The 24,233-nt window shown below is 37.6% G+C and overlaps 2 protein-coding genes across 11 annotated transcripts in view; one reads left to right on the top strand and one right to left on the bottom strand.

Annotated features, from left to right (window-relative positions):
- The window catches only part of dnai4 (dynein axonemal intermediate chain 4), a 32,180-nt gene extending 17,670 nt beyond the window's left edge, over positions 1–14,510 (bottom strand). For 3 of the 5 annotated variants that reach the window (XR_004339660.1, XR_004339661.1, XR_004339662.1), the window contains exons 1-17: positions 14,096–14,510; positions 13,885–13,996; positions 13,366–13,523; positions 11,898–12,004; positions 10,254–10,425; positions 10,012–10,151; positions 7,518–7,673; positions 7,230–7,415; positions 6,900–7,048; positions 6,323–6,409; positions 5,148–5,302; positions 4,640–4,800; positions 3,262–3,386; positions 3,071–3,169; positions 1,558–1,781; positions 1,286–1,439; positions 833–960 (exon numbers count right to left, since the gene is read on the bottom strand). Coding sequence is in view for 2 of the 5 variants with exons in the window: in XM_032565585.1 (XP_032421476.1) it covers positions 895–960; positions 1,286–1,439; positions 1,558–1,781; positions 3,071–3,169; positions 3,262–3,386; positions 4,640–4,800; positions 5,148–5,302; positions 6,323–6,409; positions 6,900–7,048; positions 7,230–7,415; positions 7,518–7,673; positions 10,012–10,151; positions 10,254–10,425; positions 11,898–12,004; positions 13,366–13,523; positions 13,885–13,996; positions 14,096–14,154 (2,310 nt within the window). In the remaining 3 variants the exon portion in view is untranslated. Of the gene's footprint in view, positions 1–264; positions 961–1,285; positions 1,440–1,557; positions 1,782–3,070; positions 3,170–3,261; positions 3,387–4,639; positions 4,801–5,147; positions 5,303–6,322; positions 6,410–6,899; positions 7,049–7,229; positions 7,416–7,517; positions 7,674–10,011; positions 10,152–10,253; positions 10,426–11,897; positions 12,005–13,365; positions 13,524–13,884; positions 13,997–14,095 lie in introns of those variants that run through there. The other 2 variants (XM_032565585.1, XM_032565586.1) reach the window with 2 other exon arrangements.
- A 146-nt stretch (positions 14,511–14,656) lies between these two features.
- LOC116721691 (uncharacterized) lies at positions 14,657–23,639 on the top strand. Of its 6 annotated transcripts, XM_032565580.1 has the most exons (24): positions 14,658–14,882; positions 15,129–15,282; positions 16,269–17,648; positions 17,784–17,923; positions 18,067–18,271; positions 18,389–18,493; positions 18,603–18,793; positions 18,899–19,040; positions 19,270–19,917; positions 20,009–20,163; positions 20,486–20,605; positions 20,690–20,737; positions 20,943–21,026; positions 21,108–21,173; positions 21,290–21,378; positions 21,712–21,772; positions 21,955–22,005; positions 22,078–22,122; positions 22,194–22,255; positions 22,334–22,397; positions 22,592–22,645; positions 22,853–22,879; positions 22,967–23,120; positions 23,199–23,639. In XM_032565580.1, exons 1-24 carry the CDS (start codon positions 14,856–14,858, stop codon positions 23,390–23,392), a joined length of 4,266 nt encoding a protein of 1,421 aa, XP_032421471.1. In that variant the 5' UTR covers positions 14,658–14,855; the 3' UTR covers positions 23,393–23,639. The 6 variants fall into 6 exon arrangements, 1 of the variants encoding a protein (XP_032421471.1); XR_004339657.1 differs by lacking the exons at positions 21,290–21,378; positions 22,334–22,397; positions 22,592–22,645; ... (1 more) ...; positions 22,967–23,120; positions 23,199–23,639 and having other exon boundaries at positions 14,657–14,882; positions 22,194–22,213; XR_004339656.1 differs by lacking the exons at positions 21,290–21,378; positions 22,592–22,645; positions 22,853–22,879; positions 22,967–23,120; positions 23,199–23,639 and having other exon boundaries at positions 14,659–14,882; positions 20,486–20,737; positions 21,955–22,122; positions 22,334–22,350.
- The last annotated feature ends 594 nt before the right edge of the window (positions 23,640–24,233 follow it).

Here is a 24,233-nt window from a genome sequence, read left to right as displayed (position 1 = left end):
GCTCGGTACGCTGCTGTCATCCTGACTTTAACTACACCCATCATTGGCTGCTAGAGGCAAACCAGCTGAATATTACCACAATGCTGCCACCTGCTGGTCAAAGACAGTGACTGATGTTCTGCTGGGAACCTTTTGCTCCTTTTAGGCTTAATTTTAATAGTGATTTTTTTAAAAGTAGGATGACGCAAAAACACTTTTTAGAATGTCTCATTGAGCAAACAGTGGAGAAAATAGCAAAAGTAACAATCCCAACAATATAGACAGTTTTGTTTTTTTAAAACATTAATTGGAATTTATTACGGTAACAATAAATCAAAATTCGAAATTTATCACAATAAATGCAATACGACAATACGATAAATGCCCTCCCCTAACTGGAAGTAAATCTAATATTTAAAATTCAAAAACATATGGAGAAAATAACTCACTGTTATATCCTGTACTGTGATGACCAATTTAAATCTTTTTTAAAGCTTTTCTTTCTCATGTTAAAATGAACAGACTTAGAGTATAATGATAAATTCATATGGATTTGCCTTCAATGTAAAAAAAAACCCCAAGACAATCAAAGATATGAAGAAACAGAAAACAACCAAGATGCACTTTATTGTTTGAGGCATCATATAAATGAAACATGTTAGTTCAGAACATAAAAATGTGCTGCCTTTTGTAAATTAAGCTGGACAGGCAAAGTTTTGAAAACCGCACTAGAACACCGGCTGGTGGATATTTTGTTCTGTTGTTTGGTGTTAATCAAACTCTCTAAATCACTCTCTGTGATGGACTGGGAACTGGCAGGGATAAGCTACTGATGAAGGACGGATGGATTTACCTTGTAGCTGAAGACTTGTAGATACATTTAAACTAGAGATGCATCATGGTGCTCTGTGTCCACTACATCAATGTCTCCTGAAGTTCTTTGGGAGATGCAGAGTGGAGAAGGCCTTGAATAACATCTCCCTGAAACATCAGGTTCCAAATCACAATCTGAGTGTGTTAACGTGTGTTGTAAACAACCCCATGTGGATTAGGGCCATGACATCTTTGCCAGTAATAAAATGTCATAAACATTCCTCTTGCTCTGACTTAAATTGCTCAATATTTGGTCATAAATTGCCAAATGGAGCTAACAAAATTATGAAGTCTGTTCATTGAATGACGATCTTCCATGTCTGAATTTTGGTACTTCAAAAGATACATTTTCACAATCACTGAAAATCTAATCAAATTATTTATGTCCCTTATATTCCCACCTATTTAAGCCTGACATGTTTGTATGATTTACCTGGCTGCTCTCTCCAACACGGAGGTTCTGCAGCTGGTACGCCGTCACCTGGCCATCACTGTCTCCTACCACAACACAGTCTGTGAGGGATGCAAACAGAAGGGACGTCATCTTCAGTCCAGGAGCAGCAGGCTGCACAATTACCGGATCCAAACTGGAAGATAGAAGTTATGGAATCAGGTTCACTTTCTCCCCTTGTTTCCAGTTCTTTTCTGCGTGCTGATGTGCTTACTGGCAGAGCGAAATGAAGCAAGCAAATTCCTCAGACTTACAAGCTGGAGTTCAGGTCCCAAATCTCAAGCTGCTCTTCGTTAACAGCACCGAATACTGTGGCGTGCTTTGGAGACCACCTGACTTCAGCCACCGGCTGGTTGGAGGTGAAGCTTAACAAAGGGTTAATGCAGTCCTGCTTCCAGAGTTGGATGGTGGAGTCAGAGGAGCAGCTCAGGAACACATCAGGATGGAGAGGACACCATGTGATGCAGTTCACAGGACACTGACAGGAAACAACACAGACACAAAAAAGTCACTCAAATTATGTCATTTATTCTAAGGATTATTGCTTTACATTAGTGTGGTGCTATTAATCAGTTCTATGTAGATTTATAAGGTGCTATTGTTCCGTTCCAATGACCAACAACAGCTGCAGGTTCTTGGAGAATGATCATTTTGCTACGGTTGGGAGTGAACAAACCACCAGAGCTGGGGTTTGTGAAACTTACTGTTGTTCTCAAAAGAGCACAGATCCTATTGTGATGTTAAAAAAAAAAACCACACACACAGCAACATTACAAATCATCTTAAAAAATCCAAATTAAATGTGGCACATCCTGTGCAGATTATTGTTACTGCAGAGACTTTCAAATTAAAAAATCTAAAGCCAGAGAACATGTGGTATGTACTGAGACTCCCTGATGAGAGAAAAAACAGCTATGTGTTGCTATGCTAACATGTTTTTCATTCAAAACGTTTTTAGTTTTTACTTTATACCAGAAGAACAAAAAATACTCTAGTTAACTTAAAAATACCATTTTCAAAAAGAGCTACTCCAACACGCTGCCACCAAGAGAAGCAGAATTCTGGAATCCACAACACTCCAGTTTCCACCGAGGTAATGTAGAACTGCTCTTCAACATACACAAGTTACTTTAATTATTGATTCAGTAAGTAACCAAATTTTATTCAAAATTAAAACACTTTTTGATCCAAATGTTTGTATTTGATTCTTTTAAAAAAATATTGATTGCTGTTAATCAGCTAGGCCTGTTACAATAACAAATTTTGCTCAACAATAAATTATCCCAGAAATTATTGCAATAATTGATAATATTTTGTTCAAGACAATTTTCAAGTAATATGGAGGTAATGGTACAATAATGCAGGAACACATTCTCAAAGATCATTAAACTTTAAATTCTAATGAACATTTAACACTGGAACTGAAAGACATTTTACATTTCTGAAATAAATAAGCAAAACTACAGAAACACCAAATATAATGAACCATGAAGTTTCTGTAAACAAAATTGTCCTTCAAAAAAGGGCTAGGCTGTGGCTAGAAAACCTTTATACAAAACAGTTGATTGTTTTTATCGTGTAACATTGTTTACTGCACAGCCCTTGATGAAAAAAACTTGAATTGAATTAAAATAATTTGATAAATTTCCTAATGGCATCCCACCAGAGAAACATTACGTTTGTAAATGTAAGAAAGATTGACTTAGTTTTGGTGGATTTCACTGCAGTGGAAGAAAGAGGAGGTGACTTTTACTGTGTTAAACTTACAAAATGTTTCCTGTAAGTTTCCAGAAACTGGTGACCATTGGAGCAGGAACACTTGTGGATGTTACCTTCCCAGGTACCAGTCAAATAGATGTTGGGGTCCTGTAGGAGCATGGTACCACAAACAGAAACATGCTATGAGTCAGCTGGCATATGAGCAGCCAGTAACTTACAGATATTCTGGAGCAACTTACACTTGGATGAAAGTCAAAGCACAGACCAGGGGTGAGAACAGAGAGCACACACTCTGCTGTCTTCTCTGGCTTGTTCTGTTCAGTCTTTCTCAGGGTATTATTCATCTTCTTGAGCTTCATCAGGTCTATACAATAACCAATTACATATTCAGTTGTTAATCTTATTTAACAACGTATTCGTTAAGAGTGTATTCTTAACTGAAGAAAAAAGGTAACTTTTAACAAAACAACGTCCTACCCTTAATATCTAGGTTGTTTCACAACAACTAATGTAGTGATTTTAGCTCTTTTAAGTGGGAATAAATTTGCTCACAGAAACATTTTAAAGTCTTTTCAAATCTTAAAGTGGTAGTATTATGTGTTGTCCAGGCACACGGAGGAAATGTCTAGCACAATCAAGTAACTACTACCTTTAGTTGTTATAAAAATGGTAAATACAGGGTGGGCCATAAGTTTCCATACATAGAAAAAAATAAACATTTTATATTGGACAACCATTTTTATTTTTGTGGGACTCTGTCTAATCGCTGCGCATTTCCAGTTTTCTGAAACTTGCAAATAAGTTTTGCCACAGTGTCGTGTGTGATGCTCGTTCCCTGTTTTCTGTTAAAGTTTTCTGCTTCCCGATCCAGCCATCTGTACCATTTTAATTCTTTGCTCTTTTGTCAAGCGCATCTTCTTGGGTATCTGAAATATAAAAGAAATATACATTTTACATTCTCCTATGTATGGAAACTTATGGCTCACCCTGTATATCAAACATGACTTAAAATAAATTGAACTTTGATACTTAGCACCTTGAAATTGGGCTTCTGTCTCTTTAAAAACTCCTGCTCTTTCTGAAACTCCACCTTCAGGAAGTCATCACAATATCACTCCTCTATTAATCCTTCAACAACATTTTTACTGCCGTTGCATTGAGAAGTAGCTCACAATGAGCTCAGCAGATTCACCGTTCCACCAATTGTTTGCTAATTGCTACTGGCTAGTCTGAAGGAGCTGAGTAGGGCTGCATCTTGAAGGTGGCACTAGGTCCACCCAGGCGTTTTGCACCGCTGAATGGTTGCCATGGGAGATTAAAAGAATTCTCAAAACATACATGAAAGAATCAAGGCAACACTCCAGATATGTTTTTGATAACATGATGTAAAGCTCAAAAAAGTAGATTTAATATAACACTGTCCCTTTAAATACCTATATTAATTCTTCATATATCTAAACATCTTGTTTTTGGAAAATATGGATATGCATCTTGTTTTTCACATATAAATGTTAGGAAAATTCATAGAGGCTTTAAATAACGTATTGTTTCATTTTGCCTCAAAGAGCACTGTGAGCTGAAAATTGAAAAGGCGGATTCTACAGTGGAGAACTGTACCTGTACAGTCAAGGCCACCGTTGATGACAAACCACTTGCAGATTCTGCCGTCTGCTCCCACAGAGTACAGAGATTCAACCTTCTCCTCTCCAGTGAAGCTCAGTTCTTGTTGGTTCCACCTGAGCTGCCACACTGGCCCAAGGTGTCTTTTGGCACATTCACTGCATACCGGAAGAAACAGAACAGCAACCTAGGAAAGTAACTCAGGGATGTACCATATGTTGCCATTTACGTTGGCATTGGTGTTAATTATCAAAGTTTATTTCAATCTTGTTGCTGTGTGTGCATTAAGAGAGGGCGTGTCATAGTGACTGTGGGTTGTCAAACTGAAGCAGAGAAGGAATCTCAACAGTGTGGTCATTTCTTCACAGTGTGGAATAGCTATGACAGCAATATTGATATTGGGTGTCACTACTGGCCCAAACCTTCATTTCAGTACATCTCTAATTGAACTTCTCTATAAATAATGATAAGAGAGCCACACCATCCACCAACACTCATTCCTCACCGACTGCTGATGAAAGGTGACTTATTATCTGCACTCTGCACATTGTGGATAGCAATGCTGCCGTCACTCATCCCCACAGCCAGCTGCCCAGGGCTGTTAGATGAGAAATCCACAGTTGTTACAGCGCTGTCACAGTTAATGATTCGCTCAGGCCACTGCAAGAAGAGAAGAATGAAAACAGCTGAAGCTTCTACATACCTAACCAGCCCATCGCCTATCTTGAAGGACAACTAGAGACTGTAACAATGACAAGACAGAACAAATGTAGTAGAAATCAGGAGTCCAAAGGCAGATGAACATTCTAAACACTGATATGTAGAGCTACTTGTTGTCAGTGAAGCGGTAAATGGCCTGTACGTGTACAGTGCTTTATCAAGTCCAGAGGACCCCAAAGCACTTCACATTACATTCAGTCATTCACCCATTCATGCACGAACACACCCTCACACACCCTCACACTCACACAGGAAGCAGACAACTGCAATATTGTTTATTTTGTAACCAGGTTGCTATGTACTGCAGACTTCTGCCCAGGTCTCTCTTGACAATGAGAACTAGATCTCAACGGAGTTTACCTGGTTAAATAAAGGAAATAAAAAATAAATAAATAAATCTAGTTGGGTAAGAAATGTTGTCAATGGCCAACATAAAAGAAAACATGGTGAAGGTCTAAGGGATTTTTAACCCCACACTAGACCAGATGATGGCAACTTCCTTGCATGTCAATGCCTTGCATGCTGCAGCTGCTCCATTGTTTTAGCATGAAGTAATATGATCAAACATGTACAGTGTAGAGGTGAACTGTTTGTGCCACTATCTCTGCTGTTATTCCTGTGAATAAATGAGAGATTTTGCATTTTGCATGCACTCTGATGTTTGATTTCTGCCTCTGCAAAGGTCTTTTATAAACAACCAAATACTGTAAGGCATCTAATTTTCTGATTAGCAATCTGATTTTGGAATCAGATGTTATGGGCTACTTCCTTGGGAATGAAAGTGTCCTGATTAAGACCAGCTTTTATTTTTAATATTACAATAATAGTACAGTCAGAACATCTCGTTTGATTTGACAGCAGTGTCTGATTATTGCCCTAACCTATATATCCTCCAGATTTATTACTAAAACTACACAAACATCTGATTACTGAGGAGACATGAACTGAAGTCAGTCATACCGTCGGGTTTTTAATAGACCAGCAGCACACCAGACCTTGTTCATGGTTTCTGTAGTCAGTCTCACCATAACCTACAGCAAGGAGGTCCTAGCACAAAAACACCACAGTCAATGTTATGATGAGGTGAAAATATCAGTGGCAATAACTGTGCAATTATATAACAGAGACACATCAAAATTTTTGTTGTGAGGTCTTGGCTTAGAAGTTAACAACCAGCTAATTATAATCCAGAAGCTGAAGGAAATGGCTTAATAGCAATAAGGAAAGTATAACATCAACGGTTGGTGGAAATGCAATTTATGATTCTGCTCTATGATACTGATAATTATTCACAAAGGAAATGAGAATGGAAGGCAATGCCTCATCAGTGGTATTTTGTGTGAAAAATGTAACATGACAACAGAAAAAGAAAAGCATTTTTAGTAAAACTTGGGGCCAAAAAATCTGGATTCTAGATTCCTACTTAATAAAGTCATGATTAGTGGGAAATTATTATTTCAATGTATGTCCTGTTACAGAGTTTTTCTGACCTCACAATTTTCCTGTACATCTATCAGCTGGGTAGTGTGTGTCTTACCGGGTTTTTTTTGTTCCAGGCCATGCTACTGACCCTACAGCCTCTGCTGAGCTCACAACGGAAAACCCAGAGACACTGTAGGGCTGGAGAGCAGGAAGTCTCTGCTTCACTCTGTTCCCCTTCCTTAGGTTTTACCAGTCTGTCAGGGTCTGAGAAAATCATTGTAATCACTTTCTTGACTTTCTTTATATATATACTGTATATATATACAACATATATATACAGTACAGACCAAAAGTTTGGACACACAGTTGTGTCCAAACTTTTGGTCTGTACTGTATATATATATATATATATATATATATCTTTGTACAAAAAGTCTGAAATTACCTTCCAGCAAAGGCAGCTTTCTGTAAGCAGCCAGCTGGCTTTGGAAGTTGTTCCGCAGTACAGTCCTCTCCATTAGAAGTAAGGCGTACTGGAATTTATCTGACGTCATGATGAGCTCAAAGTCTACCTGTGTGTTTAAACTGCTCCCAACTGTTTCTACATCTTTCAGCGAACAGGAGGAAATAACTGTAAAGGAATATGTTTGAGTTACATTTGTTTTAAAACAACCAAACTGAAGCAGGACAACTCTTTTACGTGACTTCATCTCTGTTACCTATACTAGGTTACCTGTACTAGCTGAGCTGGTCAGGGACAGACTCCTCTCTGGACTTCTCCTGGAGTCCACAACAGTCTCTGCATCATTGGTCTGTTTCATTTCAGGGCTGTAAACCATCACTTCCTGCTCTGGAGGTGCATACATGTCGAAGGCGGACACAATCGTGGCTATAGATAGGAATGAAATTCTTTTAAAAACACTTCCACTGTATGAAAGATTATGTTTGTGATTAAAAAGGTTTTAGTTTTTGTCAAAGAAATTCAAACAGAAAAACTTCAAAAACTGACAATGAATCGTTCAGCCCAGGTCAAAACTCTGTTCAGTCCTAGTCCAATGCAGAGGATTCAGTTCAGTCTTTTATAACATGCAAGACAGATTGCTGTGCTAATAAAAAGCTACTTCAGATCTCAGGTGCCAGAATGCTGATGAGGACCAGAAAGCAAACTCACATTACACTGATTTTAAAGTTTCTGAACTGACTGCCTGTCCATATTAAAATTAATTTCAAATGCTTTTACTGGCATTTTAAACTCTAAATGGTCTTATGTTTGCATATGTCTTGGTAATGTAATGTTTATAGAAAAGATTTGTCGAGCTGCAAATAGAAGATTAGCCTGTTAGCGACCTTGAACGGTCCAGTCAAACATTTATGCTAGAATGTTTGTATTTGTGTGAAACTGAGTTTTATCTTTAAATGAGTTGATTCTCATGGTTGGCCCTGTATCTTTCTAAGGTTTGTTTATTTTCAAAACGGCGTGTTTGATAATGTTTAATAACAACAATTAAAACTTATCAATGTTTGACATTGTCAAGCAAAATGTTTTTACATCAGGCAACAAAAAACCCCCTATGAAAAACCCTTACACTGCAGGATGGAAAAATGTGGAAGGGGAAACGGTCAAAACAATGCCGATTAAAGCCATAATAGCTGACACAAAATTACAGAGTAAAATTAATTTGGCAGATGAACCTATATCACAAGTAATGATATCTGCATGGAATGAAGCAATTAGAATCTGTGGTTTAGAAAATGCCTCTAAACTCTTAAGATGGTGCGCTTATGATTCGGATTTCCTCCCAAATCAACATGACGATAGATTCAAGAAGTGGATTTCAAAAGGCCTAACTAATTACTATTCTTTTGTCCATAAAGGGACGTTCCAGTGTTTTGAAACCCTGAAAAGAAAACATGATTTATGTGCAGATGACTTTTTTAGATTTTTACAGGTCAGAAATTATTTTAATAAAGAGCTAAAAGTACATTTACATAATTTGAGATTTGTGGAAACGTTTATATTACTAACTAAATCAAAACCAGGTAAAACCATTTCCAGGTTATATGACGCCATCCTGCGGTGTAAGAAAGACAGCACTGATTATATTAAAGTGAAGTGGGAAAAAGAAGCCAGCCTGACAATCTCAGAAGATGATTGGGGCCACATCTGTAAGATACCATGGACAACAACAAGATCGAAGGTTTGGCGTGAATTCTGCTGGAAAAATATTATAAGATTTTTCATAACCCCAAAGCAGAAACGATACCAGGGAAGGGGTTTTACCTGCTGGAGATGTGGAAGGGATGATGCCAATCATTTCCATATTTTCTGGGACTGCCAAACCATCCAGCAATATTGGTCTCAAATCCATAATCATTTACAGAACATCTTCACTGCTAATTTTCCTTTAACTTTTGAATGCATATTTTTATGTAACATACCGGTTGACAAACTGAACCACAACGATCAAAAACTTCTGTTCATTTTACTGGCCGGGAGCAAAAAGGCCCTTACAAGGAAATGGCTTAAACGGGAACCTCCAACAACTGATGACTGGATAAATGTAGTGAAAGAGATCTATGTACTGGAGAGACTATCTTTTTCCATTAATGTGCAGAGAGATACTTTCTACAAGATATGGTCAAAGTGGACAGAATATGTCAAACCTGTTGTGTCTGATTTTTCGTAAACCTTGCTGTCATTCAGATTTATGCTCTAATTTGATATGTCAATTATGGGTTGGTACTCAGGCCGCCCCGCCGCTCCCATTCAAGTTTTGGTTTTTTTTTTTGTTTTTTTTGTTTTTTTTTTGTTTTTTTTTTTTCTCTCTCTCTTGTCTAAATTAGAAAACAGAGGAAGCATGTAAAAATGTGAATGTAATCGGTGTAATTATATAATTGTATTGTAATGTGCTTTCTCAATAAAAATGTTAATATAAAAAAAAAAAAGAAAAACCCTATTTAAAATAAACAAACAACAGGTAGCCTGGTGGCAGGGTAAGTAAAGCCTGGTGGCCCGCCAGGCTGATAATACACTGGGGGAAACCCTGTTGAGCAATATATATGTTTTATGTCAATAATTCTTGAATGTTGATTAAAAAACATACCAGTCCAATTGTCAGATTTTCTTCACTTATATAATGGGAAAAAACATTAGAATTTTTTTGAGCTTGGTATATTTTGCAGTGTGCTATACTTTTTTATAGTGAACGTATTGTCTTGAATCAAACCTGTGTCCACCATGAGCATGAGGTTGTTCTGTATCTGTTTGTTCTTAGTCGCTCCATTCAGTGTCTGCATGGCTCGCTCCACATACTTCTCATTGTTTCCTCTGTTTCTGCAAACTCCAGAATACTGTTTATTTCTCTCTCTGCAATACAAAACAAGGTTGAGTTAACAATAGCTTGTTCCAATCAGAGATAAAAACGATTTAAATATTGGTTAAAAAAAAATCAAAAACAATTTCCCTTACATTATGACATCTGCATCATCAGCATTCACTGACACTAAGGTGGGGGGAATGTCCAGCAGAGAAATAGTGTCTGTCTCTGTGATTAAAATGTCTTTAATCCCTTTCAACAGAGCTTGTGTCATTTGGTCTTTCACTGAGCCTTTTTTCCTCTTCTCATCTGGTAACAAAGATTCTACAAAACAGAACAATGTTTAAAAGGTGTCTTTTTCAGCAAAGAACAGAAACGCGCATAATGAATGGAGTAGAACAAAATATCTGATTTATTCTTTGAGCTCTCAACTTTTGCCAGTCAAGAAACACGCTGCATTTGGAGACGTCGGCTGTCTTTCGAAAACCTGAGGCTTTTGGTAATGATCTACACTCTCAAAACATAGAGGCAGCATTGAAGCTTTACAAAAACCAGTGCAAGGAAACTGGTTGAAAAGTTACAGTCGGTGTGTACATCTCTAAATACAGTGGCTTGAAAAAGTATTCATACCCCTTCAACTTTTCCATAGTAATTTAAATATATTTCCTTTGAGTTTTATGTGTAAGATCAAAACCAAGCGGTATGGAAATGTGAAATATAAAAAAAAATTATACTTGACTCAAAAAAATTTTTTCAAATAAAAAATTTATAAAAAGATTTCCCAAGCTTTGAACGTCTCACAGAGCTCTGTTCAGTCCATCATCTGGAAATAGAAAGAGTGTGGAACAACGGCAACAAGACAAGGCCGTCCACCTAAACTTCCAGCTGAACAAGGAGAGCTCTGATCAGAGACGCAGCCAAGAGGCCCATAGTGACTCTGGACCAAAGGCAGAGATCCACAGCTCAGAGGAGGAATCTGCCCACAGGACAACTATTAGTCATCACTGCACAAATGTGATCTTTCTGGAAGAGTGGCAAGAAGAAAACCATAAGAAGTCCTGTTTGCAGTTTTCTAGGAGTCATGCTGGACACAACAAACGTGGAAGAATAAACTTTGGTCAGACCAGAACAAAATTCAACTTTTAGGCCACTTTTAGGAGAACTAACACTGCGCATCACTCTGAACACACCATGCCCACTGTCAAACATGGTGGCGGCAGCATTATGCTCTGAGGTTGCTTCTCTTCAGCAGGGACGGTGAAGACGGTCAGAGTTGATATGAAGATGGATGGAGTCAAATACAGGACAATGGAGTCTGCAACAGACATGAGACTGGGGCAGAGCTTCACCTTCCAGCAGGACAACCACCCTAAACATAAAGACAGGCTACAATGGAATGGTTTCAAGCAAAACATATTCATGTGTTAGAATGGCCCAGTCAAAGTCCAGACCTCAACCCAATCAAGATCTGAAACCTGCTGTTCACAAATGTTCTCCTTCTAATCTGACTTAACTTCAGCTGTTTTGCAAAGAAGAATGGGCAAAACTATGTCAATACGGTACAGAGAGCTGAATACTTTTACACACCACACTTTTCAGTTTTTTATATGCAAAAAAATTTTGAATCATGTATAATGTTTTTTCTAATTCACAATTGTTTACCATTTTGTGTTGGTCTGACACGTTAAATTCCAAAGAAATGTATTTATATTTATGGTTGTAATAAGATAATTTAGGGAAGAGTTCAAGGGATATGAACGCTTTTGCAAGTTACTGTATATATTGTAGTGATGAACCTGGTAAGCTGAAGGAAAAGTCACGTCTGCAAAATGTTTCCTCCATTTCCTCGTTCACAGACTCTATGGTTGACTGGCTGGATAACCTGCTGCTACCCAAAACTGACCTGAAAAACAATGTCAGAGCAGATGTTTACTACACAGTCATCATGAAAAAAAGCAGCTTCCTCACTAACACACTAACACTGATTGACAGGAAGGTTGTTGAATTGTGCTTTGTTTGAATTCTGAAGAGCCCTACCCTCAATACTCTATGTGAATGGGTTTTAGAGCTTTCTCACATTTTTCTAATGACACATGGTGGTATCAACATGGCTGAATTTGGTGCCTTAGCATTACCTGCCGCTAACTCCTAGGTTGTTATAGTGTTATAGTAGAACTAATGTTTATGATTAAACATAAACATTACTTTATGTTAAACATAAACTAATGTTTATGCTATCTAAAAAGTTAAGTCAATGCAGTTAACTTTTTAGCTAGCCGTGCCCACCGCTGCTATTTGATGATTTAACAATGTTAGTTTTTGAAAATAGTGCTTTATAGTGCAGACCTGAAGGAAAAGATATACAAAGATAATTTTTGTCAACTTGAGCTGTGGTGTGTGTTCTCTACAGAGAACACACACCACAGCTCAAGTGGAATTATTCCCGATCCTCTACAAGTCCTGGATGTGGAGAAGGTCAGCCCTGACAATGGTCTCTGCAAATCTAATTGTTCATTGCAGTTTAAACCAATCCCACTTTGAGGCTGAGTCAAACCACAAAGTGATACATAAACACAGGCCAAACTGCATAATGGCTGCATAGGAGATGACCAGCAGCTCCTGTGAAAAGTTGCCCCTCACAAAAGACAAATACAGACTAATTTTGTCAAAAAGAATGAGACTTTCAGCTGCTTCCACTTGGGGAAATTTCTGCTACAAAGAACCGTAGCTGAAACAACAGCGTCTACAGAAAGGCAGTCAGATTTTTAGTGTCTAGTTTCACCATGGAGTGCTTTTAAATCACCAGGTAGGGTGCTGGTCTGATAAGTCTTCGAGGAATTGATTTCCTGACTTCCTCCTTATGACTGAATACATAACCATGTAAATCTTAAATTTTGGAGCTCTTCATTCAGCTGAAGGTTTTGCTATCACTACTTGCATTCTGGGGGACCAGGGTACTAAACATTGATGTCTGGATTTGATGCTACATGTGTTGCGTCTTTACTTTTTGGCCACTTTCATCTGGAACTTGGCTGGCATGTGCTCACAATTTTTCCTTCACGCCATTACATCATTGTCAATTTCGGACATGGAACTGAAGAGAACTATTATGAGCAACAAGGTAGAATACAACTGAAAAAAATGTCTGTACAAATGATGATAATATTCTGTAAACAGAAGTGCTGATGTATAGTACAGCTTGAACCCCTCCTGAACAGGTCAACTCCCCACCTCCTGCTGGTGCACAGCACTGAGCTCTCTTACCTTGAAAAAGGCATAGTGAAGCTCCCAGTGAACGTTGTCTGGTCTGATGTTGATCCAGCAGAGAGTTCATCCACCAAGAACCTGCTGCCTGGCTCTGCTCCGAGATCTGCCCGGTAAAATGGCTGAGGAGTCACATCATTGTTTTCCTCATCAAACACCTGAACACATGAGAACAGTCAGCTATATCTGTTGCATTAAACACCTCTGAACATTTAAAAGCAGCAAAATACCAAACACATTTCTTTAAATGCATATTTCCTTATTCAGTAAGTATTACACATCTGAACTTAGTTAATATGACATAATTTAGTAAATATTAGGCTACAAAGCCCCTTTGATTTTTTTAGGTTTTGTTAGGCACTTAATTTAATAGTAAATAGGGGGAAGAAGGAGAAGACTAGCAGCAAATGGTCAGAACTACACCATCTGTACATGGTGCGCCACCCAGCCCCTTTGTTCAGGTATTCATGTGGTTAACAAGAATTTGTAATTATTTGTCGAATTCATGGTGTAAGTTACCCGAGCAGCTTGTCTCGGAGTAGGACCCGCCATTCTGTCCAGAATTTTGCTGCCGCTGAAAGTAAAACTCCGTCTGCTGGACAAGGCGAGCAAGCTGCTGCCGCGTTTAGAGCTACGAAACACCATAACGGTAAATTAGCACAGCTACCAATGCTTTTATTTAACAATATATTAACTAACTTAATGTTTATGAACTGAGCTGTCAACTTACGGCCTCTGCATCACTGTATATCTCATCTTTTTCCCTTCTTTTGCTACAGAAGTAGACATGATGGAACGGCTTCTGTTGTGGCTTGTTGTCGGGGCAACACAAAGCCACTGCGGTGAAGAGGCCAAACACTGACCCCTATTGACGATTGAAAGTTACAGGTTTCGTTGCTCGATCAAGGCACAAAATGTGGACTCGTTTACACAAATACGCCGTTCTCTAAAGAAAGAGGATTAAGACCACTGGGGGAAAAAAATCCGAACTTTGACTTTAATCTCAGATAACTGGCTTTTATGCAAATGGGTTGCTGGAAGCAACGCACTTCAACGATAGACCCGTGAGTCATGCTGCTGGAGAAGAGCTAACTTTATGGAGGAATGTAACCCGGATGTAAATTTTAACTTCCATTCCCCCATTCTCCCATTCTCCGGTTTTTCCACTCTTTATCCCATTTATCTCTCAAATCTCGTGATAGTTCTAATATATCGACGAGTCTCGCGAGACTACTGAACGGCCAATCGCTGTTCAGTATCAGGGTCACATGTGGAACCGCAGCCTCTCTGGTAGAGAGGGTCTTCGCTGCAGCCTGCGGAAAGGGGCGGTGACGGACCACTGTCAGTCTCATACCTTATATGGAAATTGGACTATTACATTCCGGAAATGAAGGGGGCGCTATTTTCACAGTCACTAGTATAAATACCTTAAAGAAGCGGGGTAAGAAGTTTGAGAGGTTTCACCACTGACATTTGCCACGCGATCCACAATGCAAAAACCAGGAAGTCAGCAAAAGGTACTTTCTACCGTATTAAATCCTTTTTTTACAGAGTAAATCAATACGCTTTTCTAGATTAGTTAGAAAATATAATTGACAGCTGTAAACGAGTGAAATTCGTAGTTCGGGAAGGCTAATTTTAGCATGTAGCATAGCTAATTATTTCGTGCAGGCCACCGTTAGATAAAAATCTAAAAGTAGAAAATGTATAATTGAAAAATGTATTTTATGCTCAAAATTTGTTTTTTTATTTAAATTTCACAGATGCACGTATCAATTTGTAACACTGGGATCGGAGCTAAAATTGTTCCGTACTGCATGAACAACAAGTACTACTGTCCCCTTTGCTCATACAGTGCGGATGAGTCTTACAAGGTTAAGAACCACATTGCAAGAACTGCTGTGGTTCAACATAACGGTATGGAAAAATACACTAATGAATGTTTTTTTTTACACACTTATCAGTTCTCTCGTGTTTTTATTTTATTTTATTTTTTAAGGTTAATATTTTTTAAAATATGTTTTTGTACACCAATGTTCAATTTCTGGAAAGTCTAATATTTTTTATAAACTAACAGCTTTCTTTATAAGCTATCAGCTGCCATCATAGTACCCAGAGATGAGTACATCTCTGGGTATTTTCAATGTATTTCAATGTATTTTTAGTAACTGTGCAGCAAACTACACATTTAAAAGTAACAAAGTATTTTGTGAAATGGCTATTATTAAGTACTGTTTTACTGATTATAACGTGCAATGTAATATTACCCATTTATTTAAGCAGACATTAATAAAAATGAAGTTATGTGCACTGTTAGGTATTTTAAAACCAAAAAGGAAACATTTTAATACAAGACAACAAATTAAGGTTAGAGGAAACCTAACATAAACAACTTTTATCTGTGTATCGTGTTTAAATTTTTTGTGTATTAAAATGTGTTCTTCATTCAGTGAAGTTACTCACATTATGTTGCATGTAAGAGTATAACATTTTGAAAAATGGTCCTAATTATTTATTTTTTTGTCAAAATTACAGAGTAATTGAGTTAATCTGATTAGTTAATCTCTGCCCATGGCTGTTTGAGCAATATCACTTCTAAAATTTAAATTCATTTTTTGCAGAATATATATTTGTTATCTGGAAGCCATTAATTGTTAAATCCTACAAAACAGTAACAATGTTAAGGAATGTACAGTGATTAATTCAAACATGGCTTTTTTTCTACCAATCAATTGTGTATTTAATAGCTACTACTTTTATTGTAGTAGCTATGAGGCTACTAAGAAAAACAGGGATTCATTCTCCCTGTTCTGAGGGATAATGAATCACATCTTGTTTAAACATATCTGCAATGTATATAAATGCTTTTTTAAAATTTTACTCATTTCTTTTTGTTACTGCAGAATTCCATATCTTCAGATGTGGCCTACCATGTAGAGACACCACTCACTTCCATTGTCCTTACTGTTTTTCCACCATTGACAGAAGGGACAGGTTTGTTAATCATTTGGTTAATCACAGAATGACTTTTCACATGGTGTCCAGCTGTGCAGCAGCCCAGCCACCTGTCCACCTACCAGCTACAGACATCCAGGCTACACAGGCGCCTGTCCGTCCAGCAGCTACAGACATCCAGGCTACACAGGCGCCTGTCCGTCCAGCAGCTACAGACATCCAGGCTACACAGGCGCCTGTCCGTCCAGCAGCTACAGACATCCAGGCTACACAGGCGCCTGTCCGTCCAGCAGCTACAGACATCCAGGCTACACAGGCGCCTGTCCGCTCAGAAGATATGATTACATGTGAAATGTGCAATCTGCGCCTGAGAAAAAAGAATCTTCGTATTCATTTGAAAAGAAAACACCATGAAAAAGTGGAGCTGATTTCACAAAATCATCATTTAAGGAGTCAGTGTGTGGATGCAAAAAAAGGTGTTTTTGCTGTTCAGAAATCCTTTTGTGGTCCATCAAAACCTATACATGTAATCAAAAACACCTGGTCACAATTTCACAGATCAGAGTGTGAGCTTGACAGGTGTAATGTGAATGCACAATTTGCCAAGCGAAGTGGGATTTTGCCTTTTGAGTGTGAACACATTCAATCATTACGCTTTTGTCCACGCGCCACAGACTCAGAAGGACCTCTGTCTGAAACTACCCTCAACATCCTGGTTGACAACTTATGGTTCAGTGTTAAAAGAAAAGAAGAACTTTTAAAAAATCAGCAAGAGGCGCTATCAAGTAATACGCCGTTTTCAGTTCTTCTTTTTGGCAGTGGGACAGACACAACTTTTCACGTGTCTATCTTTGAACCAAAAATGGCATTTTTCAGCAGACTTGGAAGGGTGATTGTCACTTACGACAAAGGAAAAAATACCTGGCATTGTGCATGTACAGAGGGCAAAAGGTCCTGTACGCACAAGGCTACGGCAAAGTGGCATCTTTTTGAAAAAATGCCAGACATGTTCAAAGCAGCAGTACATTCAGAGGAGGATGTTATGTGTGGGACAACAGTATCAGAATGTCAGGAGGAAAGTGGTTCCATTACTGATGATGCAGCAGAGAGGATAATCAAGTATTTGATTTACCACAAGAAAATACCTGCTGATCTTCCTGACAGTCTTATCACCAGAAGTAGAGACGCCAAGTCTCTCAATGGGTTCCCCAAACATCTGATCCCATCAGAGACTGAATGCACAGAATGTGGACAGCACGCCAGTCTTGGTGACCCTCAGTTGTTGTCTTCCACTGCTAAAATAGTGACTCTGACAGGAGTAGTTAAAGGTTAGTAATTTAATGTACTCCGCTGTAAGTACAAGTGCACAGATTTATTTTTATTTCCATAAGAATAATATTAATATTTTAATTCTATCATGTCAGCATAAGATCTTAATAGTAACCTTTTTAATATTCTCGTAGGTATATCAACATACAGGAAGACTTGCCCCAACTGTTCGATGGTTTACCGATATCAAGACTGGGAAGATGGTATTCACAACTTCAACGATCACTTGCTGCTGTCCATACATTTTTGTCTGGTACTGAGGAATGCATTGCAGGTTAGTTGCATTTTTTAATTATTTGTGTAGAATGTGGATATTATTTTTAACACAATACAATAAATGGTTAAACATGCATTAATGAGCTTTTCATCTAAAGGCATCACTGTGACTTTGTAAATGTGCCTTACTTATTTCTGTAGACTCACACTGCTGTAAGTCGCATAATCGAAACTATCGAATACACAGAAGGAGAGAACTTTCCTTTCAAGGATCGAATCCTGCAGGCATATCTGTCGTTTGAAGGTCTAAGTGACCATGATTACCAATACTCATGTGATTCATGTGGGTATCATCCTGCAATTGTTGTCATGGATCTACATAAGAAAGGTGTTTTCAGCATGCCAGGTAGGTCTTTATGTTTGAAACCTGCATGGATCAAAATACTGTTATTTGAAATTTTTGACTCATCTGAAATTAACATTAAAAAAATAAAATCCTGTGTTTTTTGTTTTATTTTAATAGTTAGTGAAATACCAAACCCACCTCAGCAATATAATGGCGAAGTTAATGCGCGCTCATTTTGGGAAGCGGTTACTATGGAAGTGATTAGCCGTGGACTTTATCCACGTAAGTCTGGTGTCTACTCAACAGATAAATGGGAAACATTTTGTGTACCAAGTAATTCATGTATTAATGTGACTCAAATGTTTTTCCTTGTCTCCATTGTATTTCTCAGCTGGCTGCAAGAATCCTTTTGTTGTAAAGCCTACTTATCACAACTGGTCCCCCTGGATTGGACCACAGACAAGACGATCTGACATTTTGATCAACACAGAGAGTGAAAAAGTCCACTTGCCTGATTCCGACAGTGATGTAGACCAGTTTCTCACAGAAGAGCGGCTTGCAGATGAGGTTCTCAATCTCAAGGTAGTCTCTTTTTTTTTATTTATTTTCAGAATTTTCCGATTGTGTTTGTCTTTCAGGACAGTTAAATAATATTAAAAATAACTAACTTTTGGTTTTATTTTAAAGCTACCTGAGATCAGGAGACTCTGCAGTCAATGTGGAATTGACAGCAGAGGTTCTAAGATGGATCTTGTGCTCCGTCTGCGGGACAAAATGGCTTCTAGAGCCACATATAACAAGGTTTTTGAGAAAGTGTGGGGTGCCTCTGGTAAGTGTGTGACAACTCCTAACAGAAAATGTGTTAACCCATAAGAAAGTATGACCTTGAGAAAAATAGAAATTACCAAAAAAACATGCCTTGTGTATCTGCTATTTTGAACATATAACACGTTGTCATAGTAATGTCAATGCTATTGTTAAGCTTAATTTAGTACACAACAACAAGGACCTAGATAAGTTGTATGCTGTACTAATAAGAATATGATTTGTTGTTTCAGGTGGATGGGCTGTAATCACTTGTCCCTGTGGCATTATTTATTCTGTAAAGTTTAACCTGAGAGCGGAGAGCCCTAGAGACTTTGCAGACCTTCTTTTATCCTGGAAGTTTTTTCCCAATATTACAGTGTATGACTACCCCAGGGGATTGGTAAGTCATCTAAAGAAGAGGTGTGCTAAGGATACCCCATTTACCATCCACGATGGTAGATTGGTTGAGGCCACCCCTGAAAACATAAGACAAGCTACTGAAAAAAAACTTGCTGTAAACTTACCCTGGTTGAAGCACAGGAAAGAACCAGAAGACAAGGGAGGGCATCCTGTCACTGGCTCATTAGAGCATTATTGTCTGAGTGACGTTTTCCACCAAGGCAATAGTAAGGATGAGAAGGATGTCTTGCGGAAGATTGAGATGGTTCCGGAACTGGCAGGAAGATTAAACAGCCAGTGTGCAGAGCAACTATTTGCAGGCATGAGGAAAAATAACTACTTCCTGAATATGCTCAACCCATCCACGCACATCTTTCTGCAAAGAAACATCCTCCACCATTTCAATCTTAGGAAGAACACAAAAACCAAACAAAACATTCTAAAAGTTGCGGGGCCGCATGCAAATTTGGTCCTAGACAAAAATGGATGCATCATAATGGGTAATGCTCAACTTTTGTGTTATCGTTGTGGTAGTCTCTGAAATTAAAGCACAACACATATATTAATGTAGGACTGTTTCTGTTGATAAAGGCTGTGAGAAAAACCAGCAACATGCTTGCAGTTTGGAAGCCAGCGTTATTCAAACTCACCAATGTTCTCTTGATGACTCTTTGACAAGCTTACAAACAACTGGAGCAAATAAATTCACCTGGACTCAAAAGCCTAATAACACAGAAATTACTTTGGTAAATATTTATATCAATTTTGCTTGGTGTTTGTTTTTTTAATATTTCTTTCTGTGTTTTTTTTTTTTTCAAATAATTTTTAGTACTTATAGTTGTGACATGATCAGGTGTTTGAATTTTAGTTTAAAACAAAAGACACTGCACAACAGTGTTCCCAATATTTTTCTGTTAGAGACATCTGTTATGATGTGAAATTTCTAACAAACAAGCAGTATAAGCACATTGTAAGTTGTGGATATCAGTAAACATACTTGAGGAATGCATGATATTGTGCAAAATTAAGTTAATAAAATGTATTTGTCTTCCATTTTTCTTTCCTAAGCTTGCTCAAGTATTGGACCAAACCAGAGATCCAGCTGAATATGTTGCTTGTGTTGATGGGCAGGTCCTCACCAGAGGAGACATGTTCACTCTTGGTTTATCGCAAGACATGAATGGGCAGGTGAGTTTAAATATTTTTCAAGCCATATCAGTGTTAAAGTTGTTTTTTATGTTGTTAAAATATGACTGCTACAATTCTTCAAAGATTCTGAACTCCTGTCTGAAAGTTGTTGAAAGAATGTGCATCAACAAGGTATGTCAATTTATGTAACCTACATTTGTTTCATGATATTTGAGAGGTTGGAATCGTATAAAAACTAAAAGAGTAAATCTCATAAACGTGGAAATGAAAAACAATGTCAGGCATGGTTTCGGATGTGAATTTAACATAGATGACAAAAAAGTGTCTCTTTACTTTGAACTTCTTGATTGTCCCTTTTTTATTATTATTTCTCTAGGGCATCAAAGTTTTTGCAGGAAACAGTCATGTAGTCCACACCTGGTTTCCACCTCTTTCCCTTGACCCAGCACAACACCTACCAGTACATCCTGTTGATAAATTTATGTTCACCTTTGGAGGTCAGATTCACCACAATATATTAATTATTTGATTTAATTGGAAGCCGCAGGCACAAGATCTGGACTGGGTTCTGATTCCTGTGTGGCATCCTGGACATTGGACACTATGCGTTAGTACAATACTTATTTGATATTCACCTTCATATTTACTGCCTTTCTTGAAAGTAGTCAAATTCATTCATTAATGTGCAGTAGTGTTCACCATCAGTGCGACATATTATTTCAGATTCTGAAGCCTAAACATAGGGAGATTTTCTTCCTTGATTCTATCAATGGCACTGGCTTCACTGATGAAAACCGCATCAGAACATTAAGGTTTTATAGGAATAAGTTTGAGTGTGGCATGTGTTCAATATGTTGTTCCGTTGTTCCACGGAGGCAAAGGTTCAGCATTAATCTTCATTTTTATGTAACAGTAAATATACAAATTGAATTTGTGAATAACATTTTAATGTCTGAAATTTGATAAGACACACATTTTGTAAGCAGTTTCTTGTTTCTTTTTAACAAAGACATGGGTTAAAGCTGGACCATCAAGAGACCGTTCTGTCTCACATCTGTCTTGCATTTTCATACATCTTTATAATTTTTATGTTGTGAAATATACCCTTGCTAATTTTTAACTTCTCTTATGATTTGCATCATCAGAGAAGTCTGTCTTCAGATGTCATCTGGTCCATGGACAGAATTTGTTGGCAACGATGTTGAGGTGAGATGTTATGATGGGACACTTGTGGTTCTTAAGAGCTGCTTATTTCAAACCGTTCCTGCTTTAAATGTTTATAAGCAATACTGTGGGTAAGGCTGTTGTCCTTTACCTCAATTTTATAGTTAAAGTAATGACGCATTACTTTTCTCTACCCTGTTTGAATTTTCTCTTAAACACCACAGGGATTGCCGAAACAAGGACTGTCCAACAACTGTGGAATGTTTGTAGTGATGGTAACATCCGCTTTCACCCACCATATTGTTGTATGGTTTGTGTAGATGTAATAATCAAAATTTTCTCAACAGTATGCACTGTACTTTGTGATGGGAGCATCATTTGATTTCAGCGAGGTAAAGAAAAAGATGAGAGTCTATTATTTCTGTTTGATATTTCATTAAATTTCAACCTGTGATGTACACAGAATGATATGATGACAATACGAAGATGGTGGTCTCTCACTCTCTTGACAAACTTCCCTGTGAAGTAAGAACAATAATGTACCACATCATGTTACAAATATGACAGTTTTTTTAAGAAAACATCCCTTTGTCCTTTTTAAAGGTCCAGAGAAGAACTGCAAAAGGAGAGAAAGCGGAAAAAAGTTGAGGAAAGGGAAAAATGTGAGGTGAGTTGTAGCTAAAATTCATGACTTTGTATTTTCAAATCATGTAATTTCTATTCACAGTACACTTTTGGTGTATGCTTATTTTTTTAAGTCTGAAATAAAATCAGGATAGAACAATTAAAAGGGTTGAATGACTTTTTATGTTATTTGGGCTTGCATTAATCTTCCACTTAAAAAAATCTATATTTTTACAGACTCTGTTTGCTGATGACCACAACTATGCCAAAGCAACCGAGGCACAAATTGAGGTTAGTTTTTAAAAATATGCATAACTAGTAATTTTGATTTGTGTATCTTTATGTGCAAATGAAACTACAACTCTAAATGATTTAGGCAAAAAAAAAAAAGTAAAATGTATTATTTGGACAGCGTTTTTTATACCATTACAGATGGATAGGATAAGGTACTGACAGATACTAAGTCTTAATTATTGTTTCATGCTCGTCACCATTCAGGTACAAAGTATACCGCCAATCTTACAGGTAAGATTCATTCATAATCATGTCATAGCCATTCTTCCAGGATAAGTCTTGCAATGCACCTGTTTTTTTTACTATCATTATTTTCAGATGCCTTTGATTGTCCTGGAAGCTATTCTCCAGGAGGTAATACTGGCACAGGGAGACACAGCTTACCTCACGTTGGCATTGACATGCAAGTCCTTTGAAGCCATTGTGTCTGACCCAGTGTTCAGGAAGAAGACTCACTTTGCTTGGTTGGATGGTAAGGACCTTTCACTTTTTTCACCTAAAACATGTGAAATTAGATTTCCACTACATAAAATAAGTTTTTCATTAACAGGTGAGATCAACTGGGAAAATTTTTCTGAATCATTCAAGGCAGAAAACAGGATTCCTTTTGCGGTTATCCAATGTTCTTCCTGTAACCGGCAGTATAAAGACTCTGTGGGCTTCACCGGGCATGGAAGACGAGGAGAGTTCCCTCGTTACTATTGTGATGGCATACCTGGACACTGCCCTGAATGCCAGTACTAAATGCAAGGAAGATATTAGTTTTTTTTCTTTTTTTTTTATGATGAAGCACATTTGCCTTTTTTCTTGTTCAGTCATTTGTTTTTGAAATATGTTAATAAAATATTATGTACATTTTTGAATGTTACTTTTGTTGTAACTCATTTGATTGAAATTATTTAGTTTTTATAGAAATGGTGTCATTTCCACACAGTTACATTGTGGCTGTATTTTGTTGTAGAGTAGAGCCAATAAAATGGTTGTAAATATATTGTAACAGTGTTGTTTAGTATTTGGATAACCTTGATTTAACAATTTAAAATACATGCTAAGTTCATAATTTTCAATATTTTATATGTGTAAATACAATGTTTCCTATACTTTTTCAACAATGACTGGAATCAATACAAATTTCATTTACAAACCTGACATACGGCACAAACAGAAACACAAATGTTTCTGCTTGTTTTAACAGTCAGAATGAACTGTTTTATAATAAAGCAAGCACATACAGAAACATTGTTTAGTTACAAAGTTATAATCCAAACATAAGATTAAAGGTAAGCTGAGCAAAAGTAGAGATCAGGTGGAAGTGATGGAAGCTCAGGTGAGGAGCAGTTGCACATCAAGCCGGAGTTTCTGAAGGGTGGAGGAGATAAGACCGGCGCCGTGATCAGGTGAGATGAAGACAGTTATAGTTACAATTTACACAGGTTTAATTTATGTATCCAGTGAATTTATTAAAAAAAGGTTTTCATATAGAAAAAAATAACTCCTGAACAGCAGATCATTCTCTCTGGCGGTGACCAGCGCAGCGTCTACGGCCGGGTCCGAAGATTATTTCTTATCAAATAAAATTTCTAAA

This window comes from Xiphophorus hellerii, chromosome 6 (genome assembly GCF_003331165.1).
Source record: "Xiphophorus hellerii strain 12219 chromosome 6, Xiphophorus_hellerii-4.1, whole genome shotgun sequence".
NCBI classification, from domain to species: domain Eukaryota; kingdom Metazoa; phylum Chordata; class Actinopteri; order Cyprinodontiformes; family Poeciliidae; genus Xiphophorus; species Xiphophorus hellerii.
The sequence above is the reverse complement of the archived record's forward strand: the minus strand, read 5'-3'. Positions and strand labels throughout refer to the sequence as shown.

Bases quoted from the DNA above. Each gene is read 5' to 3' on its own strand.
- LOC116721691 (XM_032565580.1), top strand. From the start codon at position 14,856: ATGCAAAAACCAGGAAGTCAGCAAAAG. The intron at 21,773-21,954 runs GTGAGATGTTAT...TAAACACCACAG, and splicing joins TTGTTGGCAACGATGTTGAG to GGATTGCCGAAACAAGGACT. The intron at 22,646-22,852 runs GTTAGTTTTTAA...GTCACCATTCAG, and splicing joins CAACCGAGGCACAAATTGAG to GTACAAAGTATACCGCCAAT.